Source organism: Dunckerocampus dactyliophorus, chromosome 13, assembly GCF_027744805.1.
Source record: "Dunckerocampus dactyliophorus isolate RoL2022-P2 chromosome 13, RoL_Ddac_1.1, whole genome shotgun sequence".
In the NCBI taxonomy this organism is placed as follows: Eukaryota; Metazoa; Chordata; class Actinopteri; order Syngnathiformes; family Syngnathidae; genus Dunckerocampus; species Dunckerocampus dactyliophorus.
Window position 1 is genome coordinate 19,167,302 of NC_072831.1, and position 17,692 is coordinate 19,184,993.

General features: G+C 38.2%; 2 protein-coding genes across 8 annotated transcripts in view; one reads left to right on the forward strand and one right to left on the reverse strand.

The window, feature by feature from the left end:
- The window catches only part of rbks (ribokinase), a 40,031-nt gene extending 37,956 nt beyond the window's left edge, over positions 1-2,075 (reverse strand). For 3 of the 6 annotated variants that reach the window (XM_054796272.1, XM_054796270.1, XM_054796271.1), the window contains exon 1: positions 1,856-2,074. The gene's annotated coding sequence lies outside the window, so the exon portion shown is untranslated. Of the gene's footprint in view, positions 1-1,855 lie in introns of all 6 variants that reach the window. The other 3 variants (XM_054796269.1, XM_054796268.1, XM_054796267.1) reach the window with 2 other exon arrangements.
- Positions 2,076-2,123: 48 nt separating this feature from the next.
- Positions 2,124-17,692, forward strand: part of babam2 (BRISC and BRCA1 A complex member 2) — an 81,559-nt gene continuing 65,990 nt past the window's right edge. For both annotated transcript variants that reach the window (XR_008573370.1, XM_054795902.1), the window contains exons 1-4: positions 2,124-2,230; positions 3,327-3,482; positions 5,099-5,175; positions 8,998-9,092. Coding sequence is in view for 1 of the 2 variants with exons in the window: in XM_054795902.1 (XP_054651877.1) it covers positions 3,346-3,482; positions 5,099-5,175; positions 8,998-9,092 (309 nt within the window). In the remaining variant the exon portion in view is untranslated. The remainder of the gene's footprint in view (positions 2,231-3,326; positions 3,483-5,098; positions 5,176-8,997; positions 9,093-17,692) is intronic.

The window sequence follows — 17,692 nt, forward strand, 5'->3', positions numbered from 1 at the left end:
TCTTGCGAGATCTTGTGACACCCCTACAGCCTATTGTTAAAAATATACTTAGTTAAGCAAATGTTACTTTTTTTTCTAAATTAAACATTTTCAAGCATAAAATTGGCTAAATAAACTAAAATTTACCACATTTAAAAAACACATTAAAAAAACGTTTATGAAATAAAGTACTCTACACTTGTCACTACATGTCAGTAGTGTTACTCTACTGTTCGGTGAGACACACACAGATCAGAGTTGATCGCCGGAACAACAGGCTTTTATTGCAGGTTTAAATGATCTCACAACAGGCACAATAATCCCTAATAAAACCACGGGCTATTTTTGTGGCCGTTGAGCTAAAACTCAAGTCTGAACCCCCGACATCACTTCCAACCTGCCCCTCTTTCAGGTCCCCTAGGGAACACATTTATAGTAACACACAAGCACAAGTGTTCTTTATGTCTTAAATGGCTTATTTACTCTTGTTGAGTCTACTATATTGGGTAATACGAGTGTAAAGGTGACTATAGGGGTGTTATTTCACATCTAGAGGGCTCTAATAAGGTTTAAAACCGTATTTAGAGGGTCGTAAACACACTTTCTATGCTGTTACTACAAAAATATTCAATTTATAAATAAGGAATCCTAGTTTGCCGAAATTCACTTATAATGGTCGGGTCTGGGTCCAATTAATCATGATAAATGAGGGATGACTATATCCCCTTCATCTGAAGACTTAGCAGTTCCCCTCTCATTTATCTAGACTTAGTACAAGCACTGGAGAAATCCAGTTGTTGGGCATTGGTGGGAAATGTAGCAAGCACCGGCTGTACGCAAGGGAGCAGCATGCTCCACTACACTACTCGAGCGGCTGATTCATGTACTGTATGGTGTTAATTCAAAGGTCACAGCATTAATACCTGCTGTGAACAAAAATATCAAATTTGGGAATGGTTGCTACTGTATGGCCCAATAAGCTCTGTGGATAAGCCCATGAGCAAGGCACCGGACCCTCAAACTACAGTGGCACAACACTGTGACTCTAAAACCTCTCCTTTTATGTACATAAGTATGCAGCGCTGTGGATGTCATTGTGCATGTGTGGGGTTGGCTCAGGTGTGTAATGCATTGGAAGAGAAAAGACCGTTTTCCCGAAGGCATAACCAAGAGCATATAGTTATTCATTATTATAATTAAATTACCTTGCCATCATGGAATAATATTTACCATATGTTAGGAAAGCAGTTAGTAGGCGTACGTGAGAAACACCGTGTACACATGTACCTAGGTATTAATTTTCGAGAAGCCACACAGGTCTGATACAAATGCATTAACAAGCACACTGCAAATACAGTTTGTATGCCACGCTTTTGCAATTTTACAATTAAACAAACTCATTTGACCAAGACAACCATCTTCTCTAAATGCTGTAGCGTGTTTAGTGATACCAAAACAACAGGAAGTCATTTAGCAGGGAATAACGCTTCCCAAATATTCCTTGTTTTACACAATACTTGGAGTGACATATTTAAAATAAGATAACTCAGTTATGTAATGCAGTGATTTTAACTGTGATTTTAACTTTACTTATGTATCAACGAGTTGAGTCTTGATTAAGTAATGACATGTTACTGATACGGTGCATGATGCGAGTTTCGTCAGAGCGGACCTTATATTCATACTATGCATACAATACACGTACAAATATGATACAAAATGATATCAAGCAAAATCAACGTGGTACAACGTTCTTCAAGTTTGGAAACGTTAGCAATAGTGTGTAGATAATGCACACAGAGAGTACACGTTTAATTAGACTCATAGTATAAGCCATATTATGTTAGTTGAGTCAATGAAAAATCATATTCACTACCTTTAGTGTTTTCAAAATGATGGTGCGGTGCGAAGTACATTCGTAGACTGTAGGTCAAAGTTCTGTACAACTGCCCGATGATGTCGCTAATGCCTGGCCATTTTCAGTATCAGACACGCTGCTAAATATTAACGGATGAATAAAATACTTCAAAATATACTCATAGTGTGTTAACCAAATGATGACAGTTATATATACATATCAGAACGAAACCTGCCAATCGGAGTGACAGAAAACAATTAATAGACAGGCATTGTTATAGACCACTAAACAAGGTCCTCGAATGGACCCAAACAGCATGCACCCGGAACTTATGGGAGTATGAAGTAAACAATCAAGTCAGCGTTTATGATATTTCATCTTGAGCTCTTCCAGGTATTATAATTTACACATTATGCTGTGTGAATTAGCGGTAATGACTAGGAATGACGAGGTATTTAAGCGAGAAAGGCAAATGTTCGTGGATTTACGGTGTAGTTAACACGCTGGAAACTGACAATGCTAACAATTTATCACGACTTTCATAGTATTAAAGTAACGACGACTTGAATCTGAAATTGTATTTTAAAGATGGTAAGCTTTTCATTTGTTGTTTATCAACGAGATACGCGTTGATATTAAAACTGCTCGTGTTCAACCTGTCAAAATGGCTTGCCTTAAACCCTAAGTGCATTTCTGTTTTTGTTTTTTGTTTTGTTATTGTTACAGCTCCAAAGTCCCAATTTGACATTTTTCCGATTATAACTTAAGGTGATCGAAAGTCCTGTTTTCACAGGATATGTCCTGCTTGTTTTCTTGAGAAAGTGACAAAAATGTCCTGGTTTTCATTATTTTTGATTGGGCCATTACATTAGCTTATATTGTTTGAATATATTTTTTGTTATTTGTCTAGTAAGACTTGCATAGAGAGCTATTATTTTATTACAGGGTGTTTTTACTTATACATAGGAAACATTTTGTCTATCATTATTTAATTCCAGAGATTTTAAACTTATTTTTGCACCATTGAAATGTATCACCATCTCTGTGTGGAGTTTGCATGTTCTCCCCGTGTGTGTGTGTGGGTTTTCTCCGGGTACTCCGATTTCCTCCCACATTCCAAAAACATGCATGTTAGGTTAATTGGTGAAAATCTAAATTGTCCATATGATACATGAAATGTATCATATCAAACATGTTGAGTAACCTCTGAGAAGCCTATCTGAATTTATCTTTGGTTATAGGTACTATTTTGTAATACAACAATTTTCTATCCATACAGAGGGGGCAACTCATTGCCAGGCCGAGTGCCCTGGTTTTCGGTAATCAAATGATCATGCTATTATAAATCCTGAACTATTGCGCGGTGGGAAATCTCATACTTGAAAACTATTCTGGTATGCTCAAACATTTATGAATAAACATGGTCGCGATGATGGCTCACACAAATCTTATATTCCTCGTTATTGAAAATGTTGTTGCCTGTTTTCAGATTCCTCAGGGTGGATAAAATGAATAACATGTCTCCAGAAGTTGCACTGCACAGGATCTCACCTGAGTTGCGGCCCCTGCTGAGCAGCGTGGTGCGGAATGGCCGTGTGGGACTGGACTCCACAAACTGCCTCCGTGTTACAGATCTCAAAACTGGGTGAGGTTTATAGTTTTGCACTGACAAGGGTCTAATTCTCAGCAGTCATACATTTGAATGAAAATCAGAAAGCCAACGTTCTCCACAACAAATATACTGAATAGGGGTGTCACGAGACACTCGCATCACGAGATGAGAAGACACATGAGATTGGGACTACGAGAACAAGATGAGATGAGATTTTAACGTTACATTTAAGAAAAGTACAATGAAAAATATAATGCAATCTACGAATATAATTTCTACTACAGTACATTCCTCTCCATTCTGTGTGTATGCTAGTGGCCCTGCCTTCACCCACCGAGACAAAGAGACACTATGACTGACTAAAGGCCTCACTCCACTCATGCCGTTGTTCTGTGGAACAAACGTGCCAAGGTGCTGAAACCAATGCATAGAGTGTACTGTCTTCCTGCCTGTTTGGAGGTGGGAGACAATCAAAACAGACACGTATGCACATGACAATATATTGAAGCTGCCAAAATTATGGAGTTCATTTTCATGTATTGATTGATTTATTAACATCCCAGGCCTAGTGCCCATGAGACATTTTTTTTTCTGAACGAGAATTATTCTTACTTTTTAATCTCGTGAGATCTTGTGACACCCTTAATACTGAACATACTTAACGAAAACATAACAAACATGGAATCAATGTACAGCATAAACCAACATGTATACTGAACTTTGAACTAATAAAGAAGACACCTTTTGGCAGAACACACTTAGCATTAATTAATTCGTTCATTTTCTATGCCGTTTGTCCTTGTCCAGGGATATGCTGCAGCCTATCTCAGCTGACTTTGGGTGAGAGGCAGGGTACACCCTGGACTGGTTGCCAGCCAATCGCAGCACACAAATAGTCAAACAAGCATTCACACTCAAATTCATACCTATGGACAATTTAGAACTCAAAACTGAAACCAGCAAAATGTAACAAAATGGAGAGCAGTGAAGCATACAAGCGCGTTCAAGAGTCAAATTGCATGCTGAGTACTACAAATTCATACATGATGACAGGTCTGCACTAATATTGAAAGTCCTCCCTGAAAGTCCCCCACACCCCTCCCGACGTTTCACCACTCCCCACCAGGGGGGTCCGCCCCACTATTTGAGAAGCATTGCCTTAGGATGAATCCCTGAAGGTACTGCATGGCGCTGCAGAATACTGTGCTGTGTGTTCTAGAATATTTGTCCGGAACTGTACGTACTGTATGTGAATTCTGGTCTGTGTGTGATGTGTTCCTCGAATAAAAAAAGTCTTTGTGGTATAGATTCAATTGGGCGCTGAAAACATCATACATACGAAAAATATTGACGTGAAAGCATTACAGGATTGCTACGTACGGTTCCACCACCGGCAGGATTTTAAAAATAGTTTTACTAACTTAGCAGACATGCTTATGTATGTATGACCATGAAATACACTTTAAACAAAGTGCTGGATTAGATTGTATAGTTGTTTTTGATCTGTGCTAACTTCAAGCATACCACGTTGCTTTTCAACAGACAAGTCAATACAGACACCTTTCTTTGGCAGCTTGTAAAATGCTATTGACTTGTTTGTTTGCACTTGCTGATTGTGCTGTTTTGTTTTTACAATCTTCCATGTTCAGATGTACGTCTTTGACCCCGGGGCCCTGCTGTGATCGCTTCAAACTTCACATCCCGTACGCTGGAGAAACCCTCAAATGTTCGTAAGAATAATTAATGTACATTTGGTTTAATTCATCATTTCTGGTTTTCAACATTTAGTATTTTTGCAACAGTCTATTTTGATTTATATGATTTTCGGCGTGGGACACAAGCATTCACAGGTGAGCTGTGAGACGCAGTCCGTCCAGCTTACTGTAAGTCTGCTCCCATGGCTCCTAAGACATGATCAGAACGTATTCACGGGGCGTAAGAACTAGATGTCAAAGCCACTTTATCTGGCTCCTCTTAGGCCATGTCCACACGAATATGGATGTTTTAATAATCTGTATTTTTCTTGGCATTTTGGCCTTATGTCCACACACAAACTAAGGTTTTCGCCCTTAAAAAACTTGGCTTTTGGAAATCTCAGTCTTACTGTTTTTAATGCAACCCTTCATACTTCACTATCACTTCTGGTACCCTGTATACGGTATTCTTCGCTTCTCATGTCTCTCTTTTTCTAAGGCAGGTCCTTTTTTTGATAGACATGTGAGAATAAACTAAAAACAATGCAGAATTAATCCTTTGATGTTGAACTGATTGATGTCTGGTGAGGTACACTGAGGTCTTGTGTGACATCATGCATGACGGGGAATTGAACTGCATATTATTACAAGTAGACTGGAATGTTATTAGACGTTTGGGCTACGTACAAATTGTACCACCTCTATGGTATTCCATTGTAGAAAGTGTAACTCTACTTACAAAGGCACATTTTTTTTGTATCTAGTCATAAAGTGTAGCTCAGATTGATTAATCATGAACAATTGAACGCATTTTCTAGGCACTGTGTTTCCACGCAGTGAAGTTCCTAGTAAAATAATCCAACATATAACGTTGTTAATGAGATGAGGGAAAGGAATAACATGTTTTAGCACATGACATTGAAAATAAAGAAGTGCTAATGGATATTACCATCCAGTGATGGGTTATTATTAATGCTTTGTTCAAATGTTCTGGGTCTGAACTCCCTCAGGTCACTCATTACAGCATTTGGATGTTATTTCATAGTCAAACACCCTGATTCATTTGGGCTTTTGTATTGAAGTTTTTTTACCCACCTTCATATTCTCAATTACATAGTAGGAAGTATTACAGTATGTAAATTAACAATGCTTAAATTCTCTTCATGTTGCCTACAGGCATGTTGTGCACAGTAGCTCCATATATACACTAGTTAAAAGACATTAAACAAGCGTAAACAAGGGACCACTAACTGGCAGTCCGAACCCAAATGCTGTTCAATACTGATCTGGACCTATAGTCAATAAATTATTTAAGTTTTAACGGGGCACTGCTATTTTGACCGGTGTATCTTTGTTAGACTTTCGGGTACTGGATGATCAGCTGAGGAAATCCACTGACCAATTGTATGCGGGCTAAGCCATCACATGTGATGCTACTTAGCAAATTGTATCTGTGCATTGGCGCTAAACATTGTGACTAAATACAACAGAGACAGATGAAAGAGGAGCCAAGTGAAGCGACTGACATGGAAGAACAATTGAGACGTACAGCGAAAGAAAGTAGAAACGAGTGATAGATATGGATAAAGACGACAGCTAGACGAGTGAAAGTTACAGGGAAAGAAGAGAGATATGTCTCCCCAGCGGTGGAGGAATGAGAGGTCATGAGATAAATGAGCCGGAAACAACAGAAAAATAAATACACATGGTGCTGTTAGAAGAGAAAAGTGGACAATGCTTTCAACCCTAAATGGACAGGCTCATGTATGTTGATTCTTTCCTCTGGAAGGACAAAACCAGTTATATGCTCAGAGAAAAAAGTGGCAGTGTGAAACTATGAAAGAAAGCTCAAAGTTTATGACCAAACATACCTACTCAAGTCTGAACTCAGGCTACAGAAAATAAGCTGTCTCAGAGCACAATATGAACAGTCCACTCGAATCCCGATCCTGTCGGTCAGCGGTTCTCAGCCCTAAGCCAGGGGTGCCCAAAGTGCGGCCTGGGAGCCATTTTTGTCCCTCTTAGCTTTAGGAAATGTTCTGTATTTGGAAGTATTTGCATTTTAATTGAATACCGCTGGCCTAAACTACCGCCTTACTGTAAGATTGGTAGGTTTATGAAATGATCATTTGTAATACTTTATTTACATCACAAAACACACCAACACAAAGAGCCTGATTCTGGTCAGTATATTTGTGCAAATATCAAGTGAAAAAGTGTTCGCACAGGGCCATGTATGTTTGGATTTTTCTTTTACCTTAATAATAACAAAAATCATTTAAAAACTGCATTTTGTGTTCACTCGTGTTGTCATTGACTAATATTTAAATTAGTTTGATCTGAAACATTTAAGTGTGACAAACATGCAAATAAAAAAAGAAATAAGGAAGGGGGCACACAATTTTCACACCACTGTATACTGCCGTGGTTTTGGAAGAAGTCTTTAATTCTTGGAGACGTGTAGGCTGCAACTTTTGGAGTAAACAAAAAACAAGCCATTGGCATTCATCGTGGCACATGACATCTCTGCAGCTGTTGGACTTTCCTATGCTTTAGCCCGAGGACGAATGTTTGTTTAATCAAGCAGGTTGGTGACTGCCGGTGTATGGAACTGCCTGCTTATAGCGTGCCAACGCACAGGACACTCTGAAGACCTTGCGACCTGAACTAAGACTAGGCAAAAACATATTATACAGATCTTCATATGTTTTTGTTTAACCTGTTTACCATTTCAGGTAGGAGGTTCATTACATAGGAACAGTGGTATAACTTGCTCTGAGAACCATTTTTTCCATGCCAGTACATCTTTCACCGACTTCCAGTGTCTTGCAAAACATCCTCTTGTCCGTTTAAGTTCCCTCCAGTGGAAATTTGCTAACAAACGTTTAAATTTATCTCGTTCTGCTATCGTCAGAGTGACCCAAAAAGAAAGCAGAACTGAACAGCACATAAATAGAATTGTGCAACATAATATCAGAACATTGTGAACTAGCATCAGCAAATTAGTGTTATTGTCATCATAGTATGATTGCATTGTTTCTTTCTTGGTTTTACCAAGTACAAGTATTAACATGCATAATTAGAATTTTTATATTAAATACATATTGATATTTGAAACTGAATGTACGGTATTTTTCTATTTGTTAGTGGTGGGCTTATGGATTTCATGGTATGGATATATTGACTCTCACACACCCAAGTATTGAATGAGTACTGATTACTTAATTGATACCAATTAATAATTGAAAAAAAATGCGTAACTTCCACATCTTTTAGGGTAACTTGCTGCATACAGGCATTGTGCAGGCGCTGTAACACTTCTCAGTAGAATCACATTTAACTGATTCAGTCATGTCATGTGATCACTGACCAGAATCGAATCGAAAAATTTTGTAGCGCCCATTACTACTGTGTGCACCATATCATTTTATCTACACATTTTCCCTTCACAAGACTGAATTTGAGCGGCTTCACTGCTAAATGTCAGGTTTGCTCATTATGTTAGGTGCATGAATCAAAAGATCCCAAGGCGCAAATCCATGTCATGCGGAAAACACAACTGTTAACAAGACATTTATGTCAGATTTAGCTGTCAAGTATTGTGACTGTGTATTGTGACATCATTACGTTTTGTTCTTACTGCAGTTACCCAAAAAATGATTTTTCACTTCTTAAAAGCAAGCTTCAAGGTCGCTGCACATGTTTTACGTTAATCTGCATAAGATGGGTACAGATAATATATTTTGAATACTAATATACTATACTCTAGATAAGTTAATAACTTCTCACATCTTTAAAGGAACACATTCTCATTCTTGTATCAGTAAGTTAATCAACTTTTCCTCTTGTTCCAGGGGATATAATATTTAATGCCCGCTACCCAGAATTGCCCCCAGATTTCATCTTTGGAGAAGATGCTGAGTTTCTTCCTGAACCTACAGAATTACCTGTAAGTATCCACTTTTATTGATTTAGTTACAGTTGCAGTGGAATGCTGAATGTTATTCACAGTGCATGTCCTAAATCAGGGTTTACTTTTTGTGTTGTTTTCTATTTGTATGTTTCTCCATTGTCAATTTGCAGACTTCAACGAGTGCTTTTGTGTAATAATGACATAATTTTCAGCTGTTATGGCTGCGTGCTGTAGGAGATTAAAGATACATTTTTAAAATGTGATTAATCAGTTTTAAAATTAATCATGATTAATCACCTTTTTCAACTATGTCTGAAATATGACAATTTTCACTGTATTTCTGTGCAGGAAGATACTGACAGGACATGATTATATTTACATATATATATATATATATATAATCGGAAAAAAATGTTTATAGCAGTTAGAAAATTCCAATGACACTGATGTGCAACAAGATCACTGATGACTTTAAATACATTAACACTGCCGCTAGTTGGGATGGATGCTATTTTCATATATATATATATATATATATATATATATATATATATATATATGTGTGTGTGTGTGTGTGTGTGTGTGTGTGTATATATATATATATATATATATATATATATATATATATATATATATATATATATATATATATATATATATATATATATACACTGCTCAAAAAAATTAAAGGAACACTTCGAAAACACATCAGATCTAAACTGGGGGAAAAATGATCTTGAATATCTTTCCTGATAATAAGTGGGTGATGTATTAGTAACAAAATGATGCCACATAATTTGATAGAAATGAAAATGATCACCCTATAGAGGGGGGAAATCAAAGACACCCCAAAAATGAAAGTGAAAAAATTATGCAGCACACTGGTCCATTTTGCTAAAATGTCATTGTAGCAACTCAAAATGATTCTCAGTAGTTTGTGTGGCCCCCACGTGCTTGTACACATGCCTGACAATGTCGGGGCATGCTCCTAATGAGACTACGGATGGTGTCTGGGGGATCTCCTCCCAGATCTGGACCAGGGCATCACTGCGTTACCTGGGCGCATGGAGGAGATTCCAAGAGACAGGTAGTTACTCCAGGAGAGCTGGACAGGGCCGTAGAAGGCCCTTCAACCCTCAGCAGGATTGATATCTGCTCCTTTGTGCAAGGAGGAAGCACTGCCAGAGCCCTACAAAATGGTCTCCAGCAAGCCACTGGTGTGAATGTTTCTGACCAAACAATCAGAAACAGGCTCCATGAGGGTGGCCTGAGGGCCCGACGTCCTGTAGTGGGTCCTGTGCTCACTGCCCAGCACCGTAGAGCTCGATTGGCATTTGCCATAGACCACCAGAATTGGCAACTACACCACTGGTGCCCTGTGCTCTTCACTGATGAGAGCAAGTTCAACCTGAGCACATGCGACAGTCGTGAAAGGGTCTGGAGATGCCGTGGAGAACGTTATGCTGCTTGCAACATCATTCAGCATGACCGATTTGGTGGTGGGTCAGTGATGGTCTGGGGAGGCATACCCCTGGAAGGACGCACAGACCTCTACAGGTTAGATAACGGCACCCTGACTGCTATTAGGTATCAGGATGAAACCCTTGGACCCATTGTCAGAACCTACGCTGGTGCAGTGGGACCTGGGTTCCTCCTGGTCCACGACAATGCCCGACCTCATGTGGCTAGTGTATGCAGGTAGTTCCTGGAGGATGAAGGAATTGATACCATTGACTGGCCCCCACGTTCACCTAAACCCAATAGAAACACCTCTGGGACATGATGTTTAGGTCCATCCGGCGCCGCCAGGTTGCTCCTCAGACTGTCCAGGAGCTCATTGATGCCCTGGTCCAGATCTGGGAGGAGATCCCCCAGGACACCATCCGTAGTTTCATTAGGAGCATGCCCCGACGTTGTCAGGCATGCATACAAGCACGTGGGGGCCACACAAACTACTGACATTTTAGCTAAATGGACCAGTGTGCTGCATCATTTTTTCACTTTCATTTTTGGGGTGTCTTTGATTTCACCCCTCTATAGGGTGATCATTTTCATTTTTATCAAATTATGTGGCATCATTTTGTTACTAATACATCACCCACTTATTATCAGGAAAGATATTCAAGATCATTTTTCCCCCAGTTTAGATCTGATGTGTTTTCAAAGTGTTCCTTTAATTTTTTTGAGCAATATGTATATATATATTTATATATATGTGTGTGTGTGTGTGTGTGTGTGTGTGTGTTAACAGCTCCAAATGAACTGAACATATCAATTAAGCTAAAAGTTACCACACGTCTGAAAATGTATTTGCCTGCAGTCTCTTTAATAGTAGCAGAATATTCGAATCACACTTCAACCGTGTTATTATGAGCAATGCAATCCAAGACACCAAGTAATTTATTGAAGTTGCATTCACATGCTTTGAGTGTTTATTTTGAAGTTTGGACCATTAAATGCAAACATCTTATTCTTATGGACTCAGGAAAATAGTAGGCCTGAGTAACTGTACTCTTAATATTAAGCCACAGCAATACTGTGCAGTTGTCTGTTCTAAATTTTGTAGCAGCCTAGCATAAAACAGCTGAATTCCCCTGCTTGTGTCAAAGTCTGGGAGACGAGAGGGGAGTGTTGCTCACTGTCTCGTAAATCCAGCTGTGCACATAAGGGGAAGTACCTTTGCTGAGCCAGTGCTTGGCAGCCCTTTGTGTGTTTATTTTCTCACATATGTTCTTGCAGTTTTTCTCTTCATACATTTGGCGCAAACTTTTTTTTCCTGCACATTTTCAGTAAGAGCGTCCCTTTACACATGAAAGAACCGGAATTCTGAGAAAAGTCAACCCTGGGAAAGGTTCAGGGCATGTAGTGTATTTTTTGGTGATTGACTGTAGTTGACCTCTCACAATATGATTCTAGGTTTATTAATCAAAGGTGATAAACATTATGCAAATGGGGTCTCTTCATACTTTAGTCAATGGTATCAGTAGCTCTGTTAAATATTTTCTCTGCTACCAGGCCTTCTAGTTATCGATTCATTTTTCTCCTTCGAATGAGAAAACGTGAAAAAATTACTCATGAATTATAATTTGGTAATGTTGCATTGCCATTGTGACCTGTAGAAGATGTAATCCACATGATGAATGAAAACTACGACAACAATGCAAATTAACCTTTTTAGTAGCGGTACAGTTAGTGCCAGTGACTGTCTGCCACACATTTATTGAGGATCAGTGTAGTGATGGTCCAACTGGTGCAAATGTGGGCTTTGGGGTGTAGACTGTGGCTAATTAGCCACCATGGCAGTTCCTCTTCAAGGGTGCTTTGAAATGCCTACTGGAAGGGTTGTAAACTGGTCATTCTTGTTAATTCCAATGCCTCAACTTCATAAAATAAACTGTGTCTGGAAGAGTGGAAAGTCAAGGCAATGTAATGATGACCTCCAACCTGGAAATAACTATTGAATGTAGATGTGATTGCCCAAGTTCAACTTGCACTTCACCACTCTGACACATTAAGTGTACCGATTTGGTGCTTTGTTAAAGGTGACTCAACTGTGGTGTACACAACGGAACTATAGTCTTACTTTTATGGAACATGTAATGTGGACTTTACCAGGTGATGAAGTGTAATAGGGCAGCTCTTCAATAAAGCATGGTGCTTGAGAGAGCTGTTAAAAACCATAGCTAATAGAAAAAAATGTTTATAGCAGTTATAAAATTCCAATGACACTGATGTGCAACAGGATCACTGATTACTTCAAATATATTAGCACTGCCACTAGTTGGGATGGATGTTATTTTCATTTTATCCGATATCGGTGCCAAATTTGTACATTTGAAACGGCGCTGCTGCTTAAACGGTGCCCGACCAGGTACTTTTAAAAAGGAAAAAATATATACATTTTGGCCAAAAACAAGTCCTTTGTATTTTTACGGAATTTTGTTAGATGCAAATTGAATAGAGTAGTAGTTTAAATACTTCAATAATATAAATAAAATGATATGTAATAAATTCACCAATATGAAATAAAATGAAAAACAAATTGTTTGGGAATGCCCAAAAAAACAATCTGCTTGTGTTTCTGCGTGTGATATTCAGAATGCACCTCGTTCGCCGTGACGGTGATCGATCGGTAATGAGGAAGTGTTGTCTTGCTGTTGTGGACAGTGCTACGCAGCCGAACGACGAAATGTGTGTGCGGTGTTGGAACTGAGCACCACTGTTGGCGTATTAAGGTATAAATAAAGTTTAAAAAGAGCGTCAAACTCTTGTGTTCCTCTGTCTGGACTTTCAAGACGCTACATTATGTGCACAATTTCCCCTTGAAGCACTTGTTACAGGTAATAGCTACAGGTGAGTCCGCATTAATTTATCACCAATTTATCACCATCGCCTCATTTATCACCAAAATGAGCCACGTCATTTTTTTGTGTGGTTTCTGTTTTGAATGTTGGCACCGATGCCAGTACAGAACTGCATTTCGGTACCTATCCTTAGTCACCAGTGTTGCGCAAATTACTTACAAATATGTATTATTAAATATGTAATACATACAGAATTTCATTTTACTGTCATTTGAAAGTAACTAGTGATATTTTATTATTAGAGAAATGTGTTGCTGTTACTGTTTGTTGTCACTTTCAGTCTTCCTTGATATGCTTTGCCATTGGTAACTTGCCACAACCAGAACATGTATTTTGGTTGCATAACCTTTATTGCTTTAATTCAATATTTGGCTCTATATACACTGAAACCTAGAATAATAAGAAAAAAGCAATATCTTTTTAAATGCCAGGCATTTAATTCTTTTGTAAACATGTAAACTGGCTCAGAGGGTGTGTGTAATTTAACAAATGCACACACTAAGGCTGTGTTCACATGTGGTTCAGTTAAAGCGAACTCCAGCGGACCAATGTTAAAATCCTATCAATTGTTGTAAATGCTGTCTCTCTTGCTGAGTCATAAATGTTGAGTTTTGCCTTGTGTTATGTCATAAAAGCTGTGCAGACAGGTTGTGACTGGATGCATGTTTTTTTTTTCACTGTGCAGTCTCGGTTTAAGATGACAAAACATAGTTCGAACTAGAGTACCGAATTACAAGCATGAACACAGACAGATTTATGACATCGCAACCAATTAGGGGTGCTGCGGTAATTATTACTACTACTGTATTGCCCATTCCAGAATGTGAGACTCAAATAGAAAGATTTTCTAACCAAATACATTTTTCCCAGAAGAAATAATGCAAATCCAATTAATCCCCTCAGGATACCCAAAAATGTTCACACAAAACAGTTTTTTATAGTTTTACAATTATAATTTACATGCAAAAAACAGTCCGAAATGCATATAAATGACAAATGAAAGGGATTATTTAACGTCACTTTGATTGAAGACCTGTGCTGACCAAGAAGGTGATGATAAGCAGCAAAGTAAGAGGAGAAGAGATGTCCAAATGGATGACACCTTCATGCTTTAACTAGTTATTTGTTTTATTTAACAATGTTTTTCACCTTCTTTATCAAAATGATGCAACTTGCAACTTTCTCTGACTGTTATTTTGCAGCCGTGATCAATATAAAAATCAGACACTTGTGGCCTAAAGATGGAAGTTGGCAATGAACTACAGAGTGACATCATAGATGGGCAACATAGCTGGTAGGCAACGACTTTCGGTGCCTGTTTCCATGCTAACACGCTGGTAACAGGGACATTTTCTGATTAAAAATATGTTACGAACACAGTTGGACTCACTCAGTGTATTATGTTAATAACACAACAAAAAGCGAACACAATTTTTCCCTTACCCGGAAATGTACGCAAACCAAGGAAACATTTTTGCGTATGTTTTAGGCGCACATGCACATTTTAAGCATAATATTTGAAGTTCATCATGTCAGTCACATACTTTTTCAAGTGCTTGGTTGTATTTTTAAAGGAGGTCTTGATTTGACGTTACTGTAGCTGTTAGATGCCTCTTTGTACTGAGTGGGTGTCCACCTGGCATTTGTGATGCTTGTCTAAAACTGAACAAGGGGTAGATATAAAATTGGAGTCCTGGTCTTGTGACCGTGTGAGACCACTTTTCCCAGGTGCTATAACTGACTTAAAAAAGAAAACACGTATTGATTTTTTTTGCCTTTCTTTAGTCTTCTTTTTTCCCTTTTCCACTGACGTCAGGTTTTTACATCATGCTGTCCAGTAATAGCTCATGGTGGGTGAAAGCATTTTTGTGAGTTTGCCATGATGTCCTCAGATTCTTTTTCCATCTCAGTATGAACGTGTAACAATAACTGATTCTTTTAAACTAACAATTTATCATACCCAAGTGAATTTTTGGTTTAAGGTTTTTGCTATCAACTGCTCCTTCAGCCAAAAGTGCATTTTAACCGTGATGTGGGCTCCTTTCATGGGTGGAGGGGGGTGACAAGGATTTTAGGAGCAGAGTAGTGACCAGAGAGGAGGAAATGACAAAGACAGAGGCAGGAAGGGAGGGAAGGCGGAGAGCAATACCAGTTAAAGCCCATACGTAGATTACTCTTGCATCACATCAGATTTTTTGTACTGTTGTTTAGGCAGGATTTTCATGTTTGTTTTTTAACAAATTGATGTCTAACTTTAATTTGTCTGATGACGTCTTACGGCCTGTTTGCGTGTTGATGGATTGGAATGCTGTGATTGTTACGCATGATTGTGTAATTAGATGTTTACTCACTTCTTTGTGCCATTATAATTCCATGTGCTCACCAAATCATGAATTTTGAAAACCATGTGTGCCTTGTACTATTGGTGCTAATTTGGATAATCAATTTGCCCATAAAGAACACACTTGAGTATGTTTTACAGTAGTTTGTCATTGTCTAAAAATATTTAGTATGTAGGCCACATATTTTTCACAATCTTTATTCTACCATGAGAGGGGACTAAGTATGTGCTTAAATGCAACAGTAACATTTATCTCAACTTTTCTTACTTACTCATTTAATGCTACTACCACTCCGTGCCTATCTTTTGGGAAGTCATTTCTCGAGTCTAGACTTGACGGCCAGCAATGCATGCTGGCACTAAACATTTTGGGAGTTCCCCAACAGCTTTGCTTTTTTCAGTCCGTGTGTATTTGGCAAAGACGTTGCGCTTTGCCTAGATGACCTGCCTAGATTCTGCAACATGCTTGCACTTATTTATCCCACAGTCCTCTCTCTACCTTGTTAGAGTGGAAATTCCATCAACACCAGCAGCATTGTGTGCATTTGTTGGTTCTGCCTCGTCGTTATACAACAATTGCTGTGTTTGGGTAAATCAGCTGAGCACAAACAACACATTCTTGATATACCGTCTTCCCTCGCTACGTCGCGGCTTGCATATTGCACCCTCGCTCTATCTATCACGGTTTTTCAAAAATGTCTTCATAAATTGTCGCTGTTTTGTGTTTGACTAAGGCCCATTATTAGTCCAAAATATTGAAATACAAGTTATATGTTAGTATTATATATGTATATATTCATGTTATATTATATAAATTGAAGGCTAACTAGTTAGGTAGTGCCCCAACCTTGATTGATTGATTCATTTCATCATTTAGTTCATACACCGTATTCACATTTTTAAGTGGCAGCACATGGCCACTTTTCTTTCCTTCGATCACCTTTAATTGATGTGATTACTACAGATGGAGAATGGCCAAAAAAAACTGCAGTTTTTGTGATGTTCCGATGCAGCTGTTAATACAATTTGACCCTTGTCAAAGTTGCTCAAATTGTTTATTTTCCTGTTTCTATTGCATCAACTTTAAGGACCGAATACTACCTCGCTGCCTGACATATATGCACTAGCCAGGCCCTAACCAATGTTATTAACTTTACCTGTCAGTGGTCATAATGTTGTGGCTGATTGTTGGTGTAAATGCATATTGCAGAGAACACTGATGTAAAGCAGCACTTTATTAGGATTACAATTAGGATTAAAACATAATACATCTGTATTTGAAGCAGAAAGAAGCCTAGTTTTTTAATGGTAATTCACGACACTGTCATTTGTGGCTTTGTCAAATTGTGCAGTTGTACTGAGCAAGATTGTATTTTGCCTGTTCTTAATCATGTAAAGAATGCATAGGACAGTGTAGCTCAAAAGCACAGAAAAAAGACAAGCTTCAAAGTATCATTAAAATACACTGTAAAGAAACAGTAGATTTTGCAGTAAACAAAAAACAGCTGAGTCGCCAGAATATCACGGTGAAAATGAACAAAACCTTGGGAAGCATCATTAATTCATTGCAGAAAGTCTGACACTAACTGAAACAGACGCCAAACAAATCCATTTTTCTCATAAGAAAAAATGTAAATCCAATGAATCACTTTCAGAAAACCAAAAATGTTAACACAAAACACGTTTTTATTGTTCTACAATTATGCATATATTTATATACATTATACTTGAACATGCAAAAAACAATTTCAAATGCATATAAATACATATAAGTGATCAATGAAAGGGAAAAATGAACATTAAAGGTTACTTTTACCTTCATTAAAGACATACTTCTTGACGTGCTGTCCCCAAAGACACAATGTGGCCGCAAGATCAAACACCACCACCTTCCTGTTTTGATATTAGTTTTTTCTTGAATTCAATTGTGT